This window comes from Phascolarctos cinereus, unplaced genomic scaffold (assembly GCF_003287225.1).
Source record: "Phascolarctos cinereus isolate Bilbo 61053 unplaced genomic scaffold, phaCin_HiC Scaffold_4;HRSCAF=312, whole genome shotgun sequence".
Classification (NCBI taxonomy): domain Eukaryota; kingdom Metazoa; phylum Chordata; class Mammalia; order Diprotodontia; family Phascolarctidae; genus Phascolarctos; species Phascolarctos cinereus.
In genome coordinates, this window is record NW_027555847.1 from 466,458,547 (window position 1) to 466,477,338 (window position 18,792).

Consider the following 18,792-nt stretch of genomic DNA (forward strand, 5'->3'; position numbering starts at 1 on the left):
CCCTAAAAAACCTTAATGATTGGTTTAGGTGATTGTTTTTGTTTTTTTTTAAATCGTATCCTAACTTTTCAGAGTTTGTCATAGATGGTAACATGCTCTCTGTCCTTTTATGCCACTGTCAGGGACAGTATACCAGCCTGACTAATCTGTAGGTCTGACACAGAATAGCAAGTTTTATTTTATTGTTCACTTCAGCAAACATTTATTAGGTGTTTTTATAATGTAGATAGCATTTGTTACCTTTATGTATTACTTTCCTGTTTATTATTGTGGAATGGCATAGTATGTCTTCTGAGTTGGATTAAACAATTAAATTGGAGACAATGCCCTTTTCTTCAGCTGAGGGACAAAATCATGGTACAATTAAAGTAAAACTAAGATAATATTTCACTTATGTAAATTTGCTTTTCTTTTGAAGGACTACTACTCCAGGAGAGACTAAACTTCTGGCTTCTGAAATCTATGACATCCTTCAGTCATCCAACATGGCAGATACTGGCAGTGTCAATGAAATGAATTCACGTCGAAGGAAAGCTCAGTTTTTTCTTGGGACTACAAACAAGCGTGCCAAAACAGTGGTTTTGCATATAGATGGCCTTGATGATTCTGTAAGTGTCCTAAAAACACATGAATTACAAATGAGATTGTATTTTTTCATTTAAGCTCATTGTTATTGTTTGTTCTCAAAGAGGACTATGATGTCAGGAAGGCTGATGTCATGATTAGCAAATGAATTGGATTTAAGTGAGAGAGGGCTGTGTGAGAGCATCAGCCTCACTGTCTCCTTCAGAGCTATCTGGTTCTAGTAGCAAGATACAGATAAGGATGCCTGGAGATGGCCCTGGATGTAGTGGGAGACCTTGGCCTTTTTAAGCTAAGGTCTTTCCCACTTCTCAGTTTGTCTGAGGAAACTACCATTCAGTGATTCTAAGGCCAGGTAAGAAATGAGGCAGGGAATGGCCTCTTTACCTAGTAAAAAGAAAAAAAAAATCAGTGTGGGAGAGGAAGACCCTCACGGTTTCTGGCCAAAACAGAAACAACTGATATTTCTATTCACTCTGAGCCATCAGAGCCCAAACAATGACCATGTGAGATTTGGGCTAGGACCTGTTGTCGGCCACTTAAAGAGAACTAGAGTGATTTGGGCTTAAGGCATGGTCCTTAAAAAAGAAATCTAGCCTGTAAACCCCAAGATGTCTTATGAGGTTTTCGTGATCAGAATTTATGTACCTTTGGGCAGACCATCTGCAGATAAGGGTATGATTCCCTATGTGGACAGAGGGAGAGAGAAGGAAGGAAGGAGCTGCGTTGCCCACTTGGAACTGGACAGTTGGGTCTCCAGTGAGACAATTACTGCTACTCACATATTGTTGTTTGTCCTTTGTTCTTGAAGACCATGACATCAGGAAGGTGATGTCATGACTTGCAAGTGGATTGGATTTAAGCGAGGCAGAGCTGTGCAAAGTCACCAGCCTTACTCTCTTCTCCTGAGCCATCTGGGTTGACTGGCAAGATCAGTCTTAATCATATACCTGTAATGAAGCTTTAAGTTTTCTTGATTCTTTGTGAGAGAAACCAACTCTTTTTGTATTAGTGTTTTTGTGCAGTGGGGGTAATGCAGCATGGTAGATGGGATTTCATTACATCTCAACCAAAAAGCATTTTATTAAGCATCTACTGTATACCAGGTACTATGTGAGGGCTGCAAAAGTAAAAACAAAATAGTTTCCATCTTCAAGAGGGTTTCATATGAAAAAATGCTCTAAATCACTATTGATTAGAGAAATGCAAATTAAAACAACTATGGAGTATCACATCACACCTATCAGATTGGCTAACATGACAAAACAGGAAAATGATAAATGTTGGAGAAGTTGTGGGAAAATTGGAACACTATTACATTGTTGGTAGAGTTGTGAACTGATCTAACCATTCTGGAGAACAATTTGGAACTTTGTCCAAAGGACTATAAAACACTTCATACCTTAATGGTCAGCGGTATCACTACTAGTCTGTATCCCAAAGAGATCATAAAAAAGGAAAAAGACGCACATGTACAAAAATATTTGTAGCAGGTCTTTTTCTGGTGACCAAGAATTGGAAATTGAGGGCATGCCCATCAGATGGTGAATGGCTGAACAAATTGTGGTATATGAATGTAATGGAAGGCTATTGTGCTATAAGAAACGATGAACAAGCGGATTTCATAAACACCTGGAAAGACTTGCAAGAACTGATGCTGAGTGAAGTGAGCAGAACACATAACAGCCACATTGTATGATGGTCAACTTTGATAGGCTCTCAGCGATACAGTGCTCTAAGATAATTCCAAAAGACTTATGATGGAAAATGTTATCCATATCCAGAAAAAGAACTTCTGAATGCAGATGGAAGTGTGCTATTTTCTCTTTCTTTTTGTTGTTTTTTGTTTTTTCTTTCTCATGTTTTTTCCATTTTGTTCTGATTCTCCTTTCACAATATGACTAATATGGAAATATGTTTAATATGATCATACATGTATAGTGTATATCAGATTGCATTCCATCTTGGGGAGGGGAGAGTAGAGGGAGGAGGGGAAAATTTAGAACTTAAAAACTTATAGAAGCAAATGTTGAGAACTAAAAATTAGTAAATTTAAAAAAAAAGGTTATATCTGAAGTGGAAAGACATGTCCATATATAGGTATATACAAAATATAGACAAAGTAACTGTGAGGTTGGAGGATGGAATGCTAACAACTGAGAGGACCAGGAAAAGCCTCATGACAAAGGCGGCTCTTGGTCTGAGTCTTGAAGGAAACCAAGGGTTCCAAGAATGGAAGTTGGCAGGGAACGCATTCCAGCAGTGGGAGAGACCCAGTAGTGCAAAGGTACAAAGATGGAAGATGAAGTAACGTGTGAGGAAAAGCAACAAGAAGTCCAGTAAAGCTACCAGGGGTGGGGAACCTGTGGCCTTGGGGCCGCACGTGGCCCTCTAGGTACTCAAGTATGGCCTTTTGAGTGAATCCAAATTTCACAGAACAGATCCCCTTACTAAAATGAATTTGTTTTGTAAAACTTGGACTCAGTCAGAAACCTAGAAGGCCACATGTGGCCTCAAGGCAGCAGGGTTTCCACTGTGCTAGACTGTAGATTGCATGTGTAAGAAGGCTGGAAAGGTAGGAAGGAATGAGGTTGTAAAAAGTTTTAAATGCCTTACAGTAGAGTTTATATTTGCTCTTAGGGAACCAGTGGAGTTTGAGTAGTGGGAGACTTGTGCTTTAGGAAAATCACTTGGCTGTCTCTGTGAAGGATGGTTTGAGATGGAGAGAGACTTGAGATAGGGAAACCAATTAGGAGGCTGTTGAAATAATCTGGGTCAGAGAAGATGAAGGCCTGAACCAGTGTGGTGGCTAAGTGGAGAAAAGAGAATATTTGTGAGAGAGGTTGGAGAGATAAAAATGACAATATTTGTAAGCTGATTGGTGTGAGTGAAAATGAAGATTTGAGGATGATGCGTATAACAGCTGCAAACTTGGTGATCACAAGAATGGCAGTGCCTGCTGAGTGAAGTGAGCAGAACCAAGAGGACTTAGTACACAATAACAGCCACGTTATGAAATAACTAATATTGTTAAACTGAACCCTTCTCAGCATTACAAGGATCTAAGACATCTCCAGAGGCCTTGGGATGGAAAATGTTGTCCACATCCAAAGAAAGAACTATGGAAGTCGAATTGCTATCACTTATTTTTACCTTCTGTTGAGTTTTGTTTCATCTTTCTGATGGTTCCTCCTATTGGTTTTAATTTTTACTTACAACTTCACTAATGTGAAAATATGTTTAATGGGTATGTAAATGTAAAGCCTATATTAGATTGTGCACCATCTTGGGGAGGGTAGGGGGGAAGAAGGGGGAGAAAAATTTTCAGTTCAAGCATATGGAAGTGATTGTTGATAAATCAAAATAAATTAATAAAAAAAAAAAAGAATGGCAGTGCCTCTGGGCAAAAATAGAGAAATTTTAGAAGAGTGGTAAGTTTTGGGAAAATACGAGTTCTTTTTTGAGCATGTTGAGTTTCTGGTGCCTACCCATTTTGAATGTCCAACAATCAGTCCTGCAAGACCAGATCTCAAGAGAGAAACTAGATCTGGATATATAGATTTGGGAGTCATCATAGTGCTAGATTCTTCATTGAAAAGTGATGAAATGAAGTCTTTCTGGAATACATTATTAGGATGGTTTGTTCAACTGATTCTCCTGAAACAATTATCCAAGGTTTTATTTACCTTATTATTGCTAATAATTTAATTGACCACTCTTACACTACAGAATTCTTTCCAGATCTGCCTACATGTCAGCTTTGTGTTCATTTTGTTACTTTCAAATTACAAAATGTCATTATTTCTCTTGGTATATTTTTGTGTTCAAGAAAAAAAGAAGTATTATATAATGCTTCATTTTATACCGGTATTTATGGATTTAAAAATATTTTAAAAATTATTCTTAGTTTTTAACATTCACTTCCATAAGATTTTGAGTTTTAAATTTTCTCCGCCTCTTCTATCCCCTTCCCAAGATAGCATGCAGTCTGATATAAGCTCTACTTACACATTCATATTAAACATACATTAGTCATGATGTAAAGAAGAATTAGAACTAATGGTGATGTAAAGAAGAATTAGAACTAATGGGAGGAACTACAAGAAAAAAGAAACAAAACAAAACAACAAAAGAAAAGGAGAGCAAATAGTGTGCTTCCATCTGCATAATTCTTTCCCTGGATGTAGATAGCATTTTCCATTGTGAGTCTTTTGGAGGTGTCTAAGGTCCTTGCATTGAAGTGAAGAGCTAAGTCTATCAAAGTCAGTCATCACACAGTGTGGCTATTACTATTATTCTCCTGGTTTTGCTCATTTTACTCAGCATCAGTTCATATAATTTCTAGGTTTTTAAACAACATATTGTAGGATTACAGTTCTTAGTCCTCTCCGTTTTATGGGAGAGTTCATCCCATTCACCTTCACAGTTATGATTACTATCTGTGTCTTTCTCTCCATCCTATTTCCACCCCTCCTCCCATTTATGCTTTTCTCTCTCCCTTTTTCTCTTTGCCTCCTCACTAGGGTTTTTGACCACCACCTCCCTCTGTCTGCCCTCCCTTATGTCAGCCCCCTCCCTTTTCTCCCCCTATACCTTTACTTCTTTCCTCCCTTCTATCTACCCCTTCCCTTCTCTTTCCCTTCCTACTTTCAATAGTGTAAGTTAGATTTCTGTACCTGATTATGTTATTCCTTCTTTGAGCCAAATTTGATGAGAGTGAGGTTCAAACAATGCTCATCTCCCCTCTTCTTTCTCTCTACTGTAATAGGTTTTTCTGCCTTTTCATTTACCCTTGTCTGCCTCCTTCTTTCCTCTTCTCCCAGAACAATCCCTTTTCACCACTTAATATATTTTTTTCTTCACATCAAAGTCAACTTCTACCCACACCTTTTGTCTATGTATGTCCCTTTTAAATGTTGTAATAATGATACAGTTCTCGAGAGTTACAAGTGTCATCTTCCCTTGTAGAGAAGTAAACAGTTTGCCCTTATTAATAACATGTTGTTGTTTTTTTTTCTTTCCTGTTTACCTTTTTATGCCTCTCTTGAGTCTTGTATTTGAAAATCAAATTTTCTGTTGAGCTCTGATCTTCTCGTCAGGAAGGTTTGGAAGTTCCCTATTTCTGTGAATGTTCATCTCCTCCCTGAAAGATTATGCTCAGTTTTGGTAGGTAGTTGAGCCTTGGTTGTAATCCAAGCTTTGCTTTATGAAATATTGTATTCTATGCCCTCTGATCTTTTAATGTAGAAGCGACAAGGTTTGTAATTCTGACTGTGGATCCATGATATTTAAATTGTTAATTTCTGGCTGCTTTCTTTATTTTCTCTTTGAGCTGTTAATTTTGGAATTTGGCTACAGCGTTCCTTGGCATTTTCGGTTTGGGATCTCTTTTAGGAGGTGATCAGTGGATTCTTTCGATGACTATTTTACCTTCTGGGTCTAGGACCTACGGGCAGTTTTCCTTGGCGATTTCTTGAAAGATGCTGTCCGGACTCTTTTTTTTGTCATGGTTTTCAGGTAGACCAATAATTTTTAAATTGTCTCTCCTGGATCGATTTTCCAGGTCAGTTGTTTTACCAGTGAAGTATTTTATGTTTTCTTCTATTTTTTCTTATTTTGTTTCTGTTTGATTCTTGATATCTCACAGAGTTATTGGCTTCCACTTACCCAATTCTAATTTTTAATGAATTGTTTCCTTCTATTAGATTTTGTACCTCCTTTTCCATTTGGCCCATTTCACTTTTTAAGGAGTTCTTCTCTTCAGTAAATTTTGTGTCTCTTCTTCCATTTGGCCAATTCTACTTTTTAAGGAGTTGATTTCTTCAGTGTACTTTTTTTCCATTTGGCCAGTTGTATTTTTTAAGGACTTGTTTTCTGTAGTCAATTTTTATCCTTCCTTTTCCAAGCTATTGACTCTGTCTTTCATGCCTCTCATTCCTTTCCTAATTTTTCTTCTACCTCTTATTTGACTTTTAAAATCCTTCTTGAGCTCTTCTAAGAAGGCTTTTGGGCTCAATACCAGTTTGTATTCTCCTTTGAGGTTTCAGATGTGACTATATTGACAATGTTGACCTACTTCTGAATTTGTGCCTTAATCTTCCTTGTCCCCATAATAAGAAACTATGGTCATTGTCCGTTGTCAGAGTGTCAGAATGACATTGTCATTGTCAGAAGAAACTGACCCATGTTTCTTATGCTGAGAGCCTGGGACCTGGTCACTAGCTTTGTGTGCTAGGGCCTCAGGTGCTTGCAGCTGGAGGCTGTAGGGTTCTGACAGCTTACTTGGTGCTGAGCTGGGGTTAGCAGCACTGGAGCTCTCAGGTTGGGGTTGGGGAGTCTGGCCCTTGGATAGTTTTCTGAATTGGTGTTTACTGGTTCCCCTGCCTGTCCTGAGACATTGGGGCATTCTAGTGTTGGTGTTTGCCTGCTCCACCACCCTGGGGTTCAGGATCTCCCCCTGGTTTGCTGAGGTTGGGCTTGCTGGGACACCTCTCATCGTGTACTGCCCCGCCTCCCCCAAAGCAAGAGGGGCCTTTCCCATTAATCCCCCAAGCTTCCTGGGCTACAAGACTGCTGCACCCTCTCTTTCTGCTGGCTCAGCTGTTTTCCTGGTGTGATATTTTCTTGGCTTTCAGAGGTCAAAAAGGGAGGGTAAGAGCAACTTACTTCTCACTCCTCCATCTTAGCTCCCGGAAGTTGGATATTTCTTTAAAGAGCATGTTTTCTAATATTTATTAAGTCCTAGCCAATTCATTGAATTGTGGAAAGGACCTTGAGCTCCCCCACATTCCCTGTTTTATAAACGACAAACTTGAGTGCCGTAGAGGTTAAATGACTTGTCCCAGAATACAGTTATTTAGTAGCAGGTCCACAAATAACCGTAGATATCCTTATTGCTAGTCATACAATAACTATTACCAATACTGGAGGTCACTTGCTATAGAATAATTTTTCAGATTAATCCCTATCTCTACATAGAAAGCAAACATGAATATAATCCTTGATTTATAGAAATTTTTGTGGATAATTGAGAATGTTTTACCAGTAATTTACATATATTTAGAACAACCTTGGAGCATCAATAATGTTTATTGAATTGAACTGTTCACATCTAATCAGTGCCCGTATCATTTGTCTCCAATTCTGTGTTGCTGGCTTTGTGTGGGACTGATGAGTTCCAGTTCACATGACCAAGAAGATGGAGGATACACATTTTCTCTGATTCTCATGACCTTTCACACTTCTCCAAAACAGATAATGCATCAAAGAGAAAGCAACTTTAACTTTCTCCATGATCTCAAACACCAGGAACCTAAAACAAAGTGAAAACTCTGTGAACCAATACCAACCTTATGTTTGCTCAGCACTCTCTCCCACATCACCCACCATGCTCTTAGTGAAAAAGCTGCAAAGCAGCACTAGCTGCTTACAACAAAATACAACCCCATATCCTAACCTCTTTTTCCCTCTTTCCAATGCTGTGAAGATCTAAACTCCAAGCTGCAGAAATTTGCTGAGGCTGTAATAGGCAGTTCCATATGTGCTACAGTAGAGTTCTGCGGGAGAACAGAGGAACAGAGAGAATGGGACAGGATATGTTTGGGCTTATAATTGGAGCCCAGCTCTATATCTTGATCCCCCACTTCCTCCCATTGTCATGGAGATCCAAACTCCAAAGGGCAGAAATTTGCCCAGGCTCTCTACTGCAAGATCAGAAAACTGAGGAATAGTCACTCTATATGTGTGTGGACCTGTGTCTGATTCAGCCAAACCTGGAAAAGAGCTCAGTATCCAACAGTGGCCAATTCTTTCCCCAAAAGGGTCTAGGGACAGAGACTGGGTGGTGAACTGTGAATTTTCAAGTGTGGGAGGAGCTTTGAGATATAGCTCCCAGGGAAACCACTGTCAGAGGGGAGAGAGTCAGAAAGTGAGCAGCAGGAGAAAATAAGGGGGGAGGGACAAAAAAGATTAAAAATTCCTGAAAATCTTAGGAAAAAGAAAACTTAAACACGTTGAGAATAAACAGATAAACCAACAGGGAAGACATTAACAGAAGAAGTAAATATGACCTTCAGATCTAGTAAACAGGCTCAGGCTTCTATGAGTAAATATTACAAGACAAAGAAAATGATTCAAGGCCTGATGAAGCAGGAGGACCTGTGGATTTTAAGGAAAGCATGGAACCACAACACCCTGTTCCTGAGTGGTTTAAAAGAGAAATGAGGGTTATAAGGACAGAATTTACACAGCAGAGATAATTGGCAAAATAGAAAAACTTAAATCTTTGATGGCACGTCTCGCCAAAGAAACAAGAGAGGACTCCTGATTGAGAATACAAGAAATATATAGAAGTGAAGGACAAACTGGAAGAGGAGAAGCAAAAAGCAATAACACTTAAAGAAAACATACTCTTTATACAAGTAAAACATACGGATCTTGAAGACAAGATGTGAGGAAGCAATCTAAGGGTTATATATTTCCCAAAAGAATACAAGTCAAAAAACACTATAATGGAAGAAATAATAATGGAAGAAAACTGCCTGGAACTTCTGAACACAGAAAAAGAAATGCTTATTTAAAGAATGTATAGATGGTTTCCAGAAAAAAAAAAACAAAACGAAACTCAAGGCTGCAATTCTAAGACACATTGTGATTAAATTTAACAATTCAGTTCAGAAACCACCAATTCTGCCAACTACCAGGAGCAAGATTTTCAAATACAAAGGAAAGGAAATTTTAATAACAGAAGAGAATTATTCTTCACCCAACAGAAAATGCTGGGGAAAATGGAATAATGTGTTCTGAAGAGCAGTAGAACTCAAAATGTATCCCAAAGTGACCTACCTTGCAAATCTGAGCTTAACTATAAATGAAAAAAAGATAGATGTTTAATAATAGAGGTGTTTAAAACATTCTTAAGGAAAAAGAAAAACAGACCTGAAGAGATTATTGCTTCTCGAACACAACAGAAATGCAGAAGAGGTGAACGAATGCAGTAGCCAAAGACAGCAACAGCAGCAAATTGACAGCAGAGAGATCAGTAAGAGACTTCTTTCTAAATATACACAAGGAGAACAGGGGTGAAGATGGAAGTTAGCTAGAGGTAGTGGTGGGGAGGTGGCCCTGGGGCTGATCATGGAGGCACCCCCACCTACAGGTGAATCTTTTTTTGTTTGTTTTTGGTGTGACAGAATTACAAAATGAAAAGATTACTTGAAAGGAGAGAGGGGTAGAGGAGTATATATGATAGGCCCAGGTCAAACTTTGGGCTGGTAATGCTGGGGAGGTTACTTCTATAGTCTGTCAGGAATAGGAGAGACAGCAGCAGAGCGGGTCAGAAAAGTGGGTGAAAAGGGATGAAAAAATGGGGAGGCTTTGATTTGGTGATGGGAAGGGGCTCCACTCGTGAAAGCTTTTGTGGATGAAGAGGGATGTTCTGTGAAGGGACATGAGGATCTTGTGCTGTGATCTGTGGGAATTTGGTCCTTGAAGAGATGACTGCTTCTGCCTCTGGAGAGTAGGAGGAGCTTCTAGAGGCAGTTGGAACTCGGAGGAGTTGGAGGTTGTGGGAGGAGGAAGGAGATCTTTGAGATAAATGGGGAAGTAAAGTGACTAGGGGGAGATTACACCTCAGAGGTGGGTTGCATTATAACGGAGGGGGATGAGGTGGGGGCGTCCTGCCATGCAGCAGTGCTCTCTTTGTCACCTGCTGGAACTGGTATTTTCTGAGAGTATCTGTACGAACTGTTCTTCACAATATCCTGAAAGGCAGATAAATGGTTATTGTAGTATGTCAATTGAAGGAAGTGACACTGTAGATAGTATGAGGGTGAGGCAAGTGCGTCTGAATCCCTTTTTATTTTTTCACATTCCAACTACTGAAAGCTCTTTGTTGTTTGAATTTTAAATGTTAGTATTAAGTTATTCTCTACTCTGTCTTTCAAGAAGTATGTTAATGTATTCAGATAGTTAATATAACAGCCATAGACCTCAGTGCCTAGAACAAACTCATATGTTTTTGCAAGTTATTAAGGACATTTAAAAAGAAATTTTTGTGTTTGGCTAAATTTAGTTTGTGTGTTACCCTCAACCGGGTTTAACCATACCTGGAAGATTTTATTGGGGTGTGGCTGCGGCACATGGTACAACTTCTTGGAGCCACAGATGAGAATTGGGTGAAAGATGGACACTAAAGGTGGATACAAGGAGCTTGGAAAAGTACCTCACCAGAGGTACTAGTGTTCCCTGGAAACCCTAGGTAACCAACAGTACTCATACCTGGTGGTGTGTAAGGATAGTATCTACCCCAAGCATGTAAAGATTTCCCCTGCAGAAGGATGGATGAGAACAATTTGTTCCAGGAGCCATGAAGGCAGAAGCAGGTGCTGTGGAGTGCTTAGAGCTTGGTCAGACATCAAATACCAAGGTCATCCACCGCATCCCAGGCCATCACCAGTTATCTTGACTTTGTCTTGCCACTGGACTTTGATGATTCTGGAAGGAAGAGCGAGGCTGATGACTTCATGCAACTGTGCCTTGCTTATATAATACACACAAGTCAAGACATCAGCCAGTGATGTCATTGGACCTCTTCAAAATGAAGGATGTACAACAAACAGCTTGTGTGTATATAGTTCAAAGATTATTTGCAATGGCATCAAATGGAAGATATATTTAAGAGGTAATATGCTTTGAAAAATACATAATAGCCAAAGTGAAATGAACAGAAGTAACTATATAAGCAGCATTCTTCATATCATATTATAAGGGCAACAAGGAGAAAATTTGGTCATTCAGTCAACCAACAGAAGACAGAGAGAGTGTGAGAGTGTGAGTGTGTATGTGTGTGTGTCTGTGTCTGTTTCCACATCCATTAATAGAATGGCATTAGTTTGTTTTAAGTTGTATACATTTGTTAGCCTCCTATGAACTTGAAAGTTTCTTGAGATCAGGGTCTTCTTATTTACCTTGGTGTTCTCTACAGCATTTAACATAATACCTTAAACATGGTGGGGTCTAAGCATACATATTTTTTTAAGCTGGCATTTGTGCAAGTTAACACTATTATTCAGCCCTAGGTGTTTTAATTATAAATAAAGCTAAAATTCTGGCTGAATCAGAAGTGGTAACATTATTCCCATTTATCTGAGAAGATGGTTGAACACTTAGAACAAGTATCCTATGTTAATAAAATGATGTGAAGTTGCTATGAATACTGAATTATCACTTAGGAGAAGGATAAATTGAATTAGTACTATTTAGCCTGCTCTTATTAACATGTTCATCCTACTCAAATTTAATTGGTAGTATAGAAAATGTTTAGGCATTTTTATATAGCATTTATCAAGGAGAGATTTTTGTTTGTGAATTTAACGGTAAAAGTATATCATGGTAGTTGGAAGTTATTTGTATAACGAACTTAACAGTGATGAAAAAAAAGCAGATAAGCTTTCTGAAATGAGATTATTAGTTGTTCTTTCTCTAAATCAAAATAGAATGTAGCTATAGGTTCTTAACAATTATACCAGAGTCTCTCTTTTAGGAAATATCAAGCTTTGAGAGAGTTTAATGCTATCCAGGAGCAGAAAACATTGAGAGTAGTGGATAACTGAGATACTTTACTGAATCCAACAAAATAGTGACTAAGTGAGGTCTGTCGACAAACCTTTAAAATGAGCCAAGTTGTAATCAAAGTTCCAAGTTCCATGATATAGAGGGACAAGGCATATGGCCATACATCTTGGTTGGCTTTCCCCTTGTAAAAAATACTTGAAATCTTGTGGGTGAATAAAGACTAGGTACTGTTTGTTCACACATAGGTAATGGCTGCTCCTAATCCTTTCCTTAATGATCCTGATTACAGGTACAGTACCCTAAATACTTGCTCACTGTTGTATTCCATGTGTTTGATTGTGGAGGGAAGAAGATAGTAACAGATTGAAAGGGAAGGGACCGTATGTTATTTCATAGGAAAAAATGCCGTGTCTTAGTAGTTGACTGGCCATATAGAATAAAGGGGGTATACATTCGGGAGTCATCTGCATAGGAAATGACAATGAATTGGCTTTCAGAATTAGAAAGGGTAAAGAGAACAAGGAGCTGAGGAATGAGTCTTGGGGGGCTCTAACTAGAGGACAGGAAGAGGAGGCCATTTGTCAGATCAAAATCAGTAGAATGTGATGTCACAGAAACTATGGTAGATGAGAACTTCAGGGAGGTTGATGATCAGTACTGTCAGATGTTGAAAAGTCAAGAGAAATAAGGCAGAACAAGCCGTTAGCTTTATCAGGAAGGAGGTAATTGCTACTACCAGAGATGAGGCATTTTAACAAATATGCTTTGATTCTTTTAGTCATTTCCAATCCCAAGGTTGTTAAGAAACAGTTTGAACATTTAAACGCAAGCTGCTCATTTAATGCTAACTCTATTCAGTTAGCCAATTCTATTCACTGATCATATGGGGGAAATACATTTTCTGCTTTTGAACACTGTACTCTTCATTTGTACTTATTTCCATTCTGTTAACTCTTAGATTGCAATAAAAATTGCCTGGCTTCTTTCTCATAGGATTCCCTTCAAAACTAAATGTTAGTACATAAGTAGGAGCATATTTATTTCTTGTATTTGTGGAGTAAAATAACTCATTCATTGTGCCATTAAGAATTTTTTCCTTTTAAGTGTTCTTTTCTTTAACTTAATTATTTTTTTTTCCTTTTTTCAGTCTCGGAGAAACCTTTGTGAAGAGGCCTTGTTGAAAATTAAAGGAGTTATTAGTTTTACATTTCAAATGGCTGTTCAGAGATGTGTTGTACGAATACGTTCAGATTTGAAAGCAGAGGTAGGTGATTTAAAATAATTAACATTCTCAGAACTGGACTTGTCTTTCCCAAAACCCACATCCTTTCCCAACTTTCCTGTTGTTGACTAGAGTGCATCCATCCTTCCAGTCACCCAGGTTCACAACCTTGTTATCTTTGACTTCCCTTATTCCACATAGCTAAGTAGCTGCCAAACCTTGTCATTTCTACCTTTACAAAATCTTTTCTAAATTGGTTTTCCTGCCCCAAGTCTATTTTTTCTCTAGGGCCATTCTTCATTTAGCTTCCAAAGTGATTTTCCCTAGAGTGCAAGTCTGACCAAGTGCCTCTTGTACCCAGTAAACTCTAATAACTCTCTTTTGCCTCTAAGGTAAAATAAAACCTCCACTGTTTAGCTCCTAAAGCCCTTCACAGCCAGGTTCTTTACCTTTCCAATTATCTTCCACATTACTCCGTTTCTCACGTACTAGCTGTCCAGCAAAGAGAACTGTCCTGCACTCTTGATACTCATGTCCTCACTCTGGGCCTTGCCCTATTGGTTCCCCTTGCTTGGAATGCAGTACAACCTCATCACTGCCTTTTAGAATCCCTCATTTCTGTCTAGACTCTGCTCAGGTGACATGTATACGAAGCCTTTTCTGTTCTCCCCAGTGGCTAGTGCCCTCTCCCTCCAAATTTACTTTGTATTTATTTTGCATAGACTTATTTATATATGTGTTTTCTTCCATGTTAAAATGCAAGCTCTTTACGGGCAATAGATTTACCCAGTGCTTAGCATGTATTGGATTTTCATCATCAGTTTCCAAAAGTTCTACTGCTAACCGTATTTACTCTTGTTATAGTCTCGCTTTTTAACTGATTTTGTTAATCAGTTCTGAAGCCTTTAAAAACTGTCAGTTGCAAAATCACTACTAAATATATTTCTTTTTTCTTGTTTTATGCCGACCTAGGCTTTGGCAACAGCAATAGCATCAACCAAAGTTATGAAAGCACAGCAGGTTGTGAAAAGTGAAACAGGAGAAGAAGTAAGACACTATCTTAATTTTAAATCTGTCAGATTTTGATCCTTTCATGGTTCCGTACAGCCAGTGAGTTTCTGTATTTCCAGCACAAATAAGAGTTTTTAGATAAAGCATATTTTTTAAGAGTAGAAATACAGCTGTAGGGAGGGCTTCTATAGAGTTGGAGTCTTACCTTTGTTACGTCATTTGTGGTTGAAAGTTTTCAGATTTTATGTGATGTCTATGAATTCCTTTTATAATATTAGAATGTTATTGTTAGGAGGAGTGTAAGGGGAAACATCAGTAGGAGTTTTCCATTCATGTGTTTCTGAGACAGGTTTCTTACCACTCTATTTCTACATGTTTGCTTGTGTAAATTGATTTTTGTTAATCTAAAGCTAGAGGATGATGACTAGGTAAGTCAGCTTTTGCCTTTCCAGATGAAAGCAGGCTGGGGATGTAGCTGCCACAACTCCCTGTCTTGCTACTTCCACTGTGTGCTGGTTGGAGGTGTATTGTACCCCTAGTAGTTGCCCATAAGCTGTCAGAGTAGTTTCAGGCTGTGGCAAGCTACTGGGCTTTGTTTCATTCACTGTTCTTTTTGTATCACTGTGGGACAGCCTGATGTAGTAAAAGCAGATTGTTCTAGTTAGAGCTTGGCTCTCATTTTCTAAAATAACTAAATTTCTATAGTTTTAGGGAAATTACTTTATCTATTCAGACCTCTGTTTTCTCATCTATAAAATAAAGTGTATATATTCGATTTCTTCTTAAAATTGTTTCTATGTTATATTCTTTGATTCTGCAATGGCCCCATATTATCAGTGGCACCATATTTATACTTTTTAATGTCAATTTTATAGGCTTTAAATTATAGATATGATTAATTTAATGTGGTTTTTTTTAAGAGTCTAGCAATAAAATAGACAATCCATAATGAATAATTTTTAATCACATAATTCAGTAGTGTTGATTTTTTGTTTTTACATTTTCTATTTGTTAGATGCTGGTCCCATTCCAAGATACTCCTGTAGAAGTAGAACAGAACACAGATCTACCTGACTATCTGCCTGAGGATGAGAGTCCTATAAAGGAACAAGATAAAGCAGTGTCTCGAGTTGGGTCACACCCAGAAGGTGGAGCCAGCTGGTTGAGCACAGCTGCAAACTTTTTATCACGTTCCTTTTACTGGTGACTTAAATTTGAGGCTCAAGGACTGTGTGAACCAACAAGGGGCCAGTTTTCCATTGGTGTGGTGAACTGTCAAGTGCAATTTGCAATAAGTTATCATGAAAAGTTTTTAGATTACACAATTACGTATGCTGCATTTTACATTTTATTGGACATTTAACCGGTCAGGTGGTTAAAGGGACAGAGGCCTCAGATGAGATTGCTTTGTTTGTGGAGGGTATTTCTTGGTTTTGTTTTCTTATGTTTTATTGCCTCACTTAAAAAATATATGTGTATGGGTCCACTATTAAAACCAAACTTTTATGCATATGCAGCTTTAAATTATCTTCACATGCAACATGTGATTAGGCAAATTCTCAAGTCTCAGGACTTTGTTTGCAGGGTAATTTTTTTTGTCCCTAGTTGTACCTGAATCATTAAACCTTTTTTTTTTTTGGGAGGGGAGGAGTGTGGCTGGGCGGGGTGGGCTTCTTTGTTTCTAATGAAGGATGTTGGTTTTGTTACTCTTTACCAGGAAGCCAGAGGAAAATATACCTGCTTATTCTTTCCCCTTTTTCCATCCCTTTTGTTTTGCCAACCATCTTTGCAAAGGCTTAATTTTCTGTGGCATTTTATGTATTAGAATTTATCTATTTGAACATAGTAATCCCTAGAATACATTTTAAATTATTTTGTTACCCCCAAAACATTGGTATTTTGTATGATTGACAAAGAATTAATTGAGTGGAAGAAATTGTGATTGTGTTATTGGTTATACTGCTTTCAAAGAATATTTATCTGTGTGCCATGGCATATAGTTGACATTGACTGCTATTTAGTCAGGCTCAAATCAGATCTGGAAAGTTATAATTTGCTCAAGTGATGTCCACTATAGTCTTACTTTAAGCAGGAAATGGCTTATAGTCCTTAGTTTGTAATTGTACTTTATCTCCTACTAGCAAAAATAACAGTACTTAAGCTGATATGAACTTGAAAAACAAAACAATGGAATGAATGTCTGTTACGCCCTAGTGCCCCTGCAGTAGATTCTGAACTTAAGCATCAGTTGCTTGGCAGGTGTCCATTCAGCAGATGTTTCCTTAAATCACCTCTTTTGAATTTGTCATGCACATGTAGCAGTAGGTATTATTATACAGGGTAGGGTTGAGGGAGGGAGTGAGGGCAGAATCCAGACTGTTACTACGATTTATAGACAGAAGTAGCTTTTGTTGAAGAAGGTCTTTGGCCCTTTAATCTTGTCTCATCATATCCAGTCAGTTTTAAAAACAATTTTGGCAAAGGTAAGATTTGTTTTGTTTTTGTAAATATGATGTAAGACATGTGCACAATGCTTAAGCTTCTGAACTATTTGGAAACTAAGAACAATGCTCTCTGGGAATATGACTGACAAACTTCAATGCTGTTGTAATTAAAAACCAATATGAAGTGGTTGAAGATGCTCTCTTTTTGGCGACATTCACAACTCTTATTACTTGGAACTACAGTGAAAATTTAGCCTAGAAAGCCTCTTCTTCCTACTCACCTAACAATTAAAAACATTCAGCATTATAGAAGGAAAATTATTGTAAAATTAATACCACTAATGAAAGTCTGAATTCATTCATTTGAATTGTGGCTTTCTGGAGGAGTGAGGGACATAGTTGCAGACTGGTTGTTTGTGGGGTGTGTTTTTTTTAAGTGTATCTAGTCTTTGATTCAGGTGACACGCACAGGCTGAAAATACAAGCTTTGAGGAGCATGTATTGCTTTAAATATGTAATACAACTTGCTGCCTAGAATGTTACAATACCAGATGTATTTTTTTTAATCATCCTTTCTGTAGCCATGAATGGAAAGTTTACTTTTCCTGTATTAACAATTGTTTGCATTTTATTTTGTGTTACATCTACTTGTTAAATAATGACATCCCTTTGATAGTAATGGTTCAGTACAAGTAGGTATTGCAGTTTTGATGTTTGTGTGTTTAAATTCAAAGTATGCTTCTTTTGCCAGTGTTGCAGATCTTGTAGAACAGTTAAGGTATCTGTAAGGCATTTCTTTTTTCTTTCTTTTTTTTTTTTGAAATATATTGTAAAATAATAAAAAGTAACATAACTAAAAGTGAAGTAATTGAAGTTTCTGTATTTTGTGAACGTAAACATTATTGATTTCTCTTCACATCTTGTTAAAATTTGTAACTTTTTAAAAGCCATTTTTTCCCACCTGGTATTTTAGCATGCCTTTCTAATTTATTTATATTTCTTTGTACTGAATTAGATATTTTGAATTGATCACTTTGTACTACTAGGAGAGGTACAACAGAGACAGAAATGAAAATTCTTACTAGCTCTCTTTCCTTGGTAACGGTCTTTGACAGGCAGCTAACCTTATTGGAAACTCCCCCTTCTCTTTTTTAAAGCAGCATAAGTGAACATGAATTAAGAATATTTATACATGTCATATCAAATAGATAAGTCACTTAAAACACAGGAGTCATAATTTTTCTTTCTGGAATTAATGATTACTTTATAAATGATATTAGATAAATTCCTTTATAAGAATTTAATACAGTTTTAATTTAATAAAAAGTTTCTCTTTTTGCAAACTAGGGATAATACCTGCCCCTCCTTAGGATGTGATGTAATATCTTTCATGTACTCTGAGAGTCTCAGAATTGTTACAAGAAAATGAGATACCAAAAATGGTTGTTTTAATAATGTCCCAAATTTGATGTATTTGGCCATCCCTTTGTTTTTGGTTCTCTTTTTCCTTGCTCACAATGACCCCACATTAACATTGTTCTAGTTCTGTCACAAATTGTTTGTTAACCTCTTAATCCCACTCAGAGTCTTCTGGCCTACTGTCCTGACTTAACATTGTCTTCCTTGGAGAATGTATTCACTCTCAGGAATAATTTAACCCTTTCTCAAAATCTTTGAGTTCTCCTCAAGCTTCTTTCCCATGTATCTCTAGCCATGTACTTGATAAATCTCTTATCACATCAGATCCAGTGTTTCTGCTTTTTCTTTTGATTTTTATTTATTTTGAACACTAAAAAAAAGTTTTAGTTCCAAATTTGTCCCTCCCTCCATATTCTCTCCCACTCATTGAGAAGGCAAGCAGTATAGTAGCAATTTATACACGTAAAGTCATGTAAAACATTTCCATATTAGCCATGTTGCAAAAAAAAAACCCAAAAAAGCAACAACAAAAAAACCCAA

General features: G+C 37.6%; 1 protein-coding gene across 2 annotated transcripts in view; it reads left to right on the forward strand.

Annotated features, from left to right (window-relative positions):
• ARMC1 (armadillo repeat containing 1) overlaps positions 1-18,577 on the forward strand; it is a 98,552-nt gene extending 79,975 nt beyond the window's left edge. For both annotated transcript variants that reach the window (XM_021002082.2, XM_021002081.2), the window contains 4 exons: positions 419-608; positions 13,304-13,420; positions 14,351-14,425; positions 15,405-18,577. In XM_021002082.2, coding sequence (XP_020857741.1) covers positions 419-608; positions 13,304-13,420; positions 14,351-14,425; positions 15,405-15,596 — 574 coding nt within the window. In that variant the 3' untranslated portion in view covers positions 15,597-18,577. The remainder of the gene's footprint in view (positions 1-418; positions 609-13,303; positions 13,421-14,350; positions 14,426-15,404) is intronic.
• The last annotated feature ends 215 nt before the right edge of the window (positions 18,578-18,792 follow it).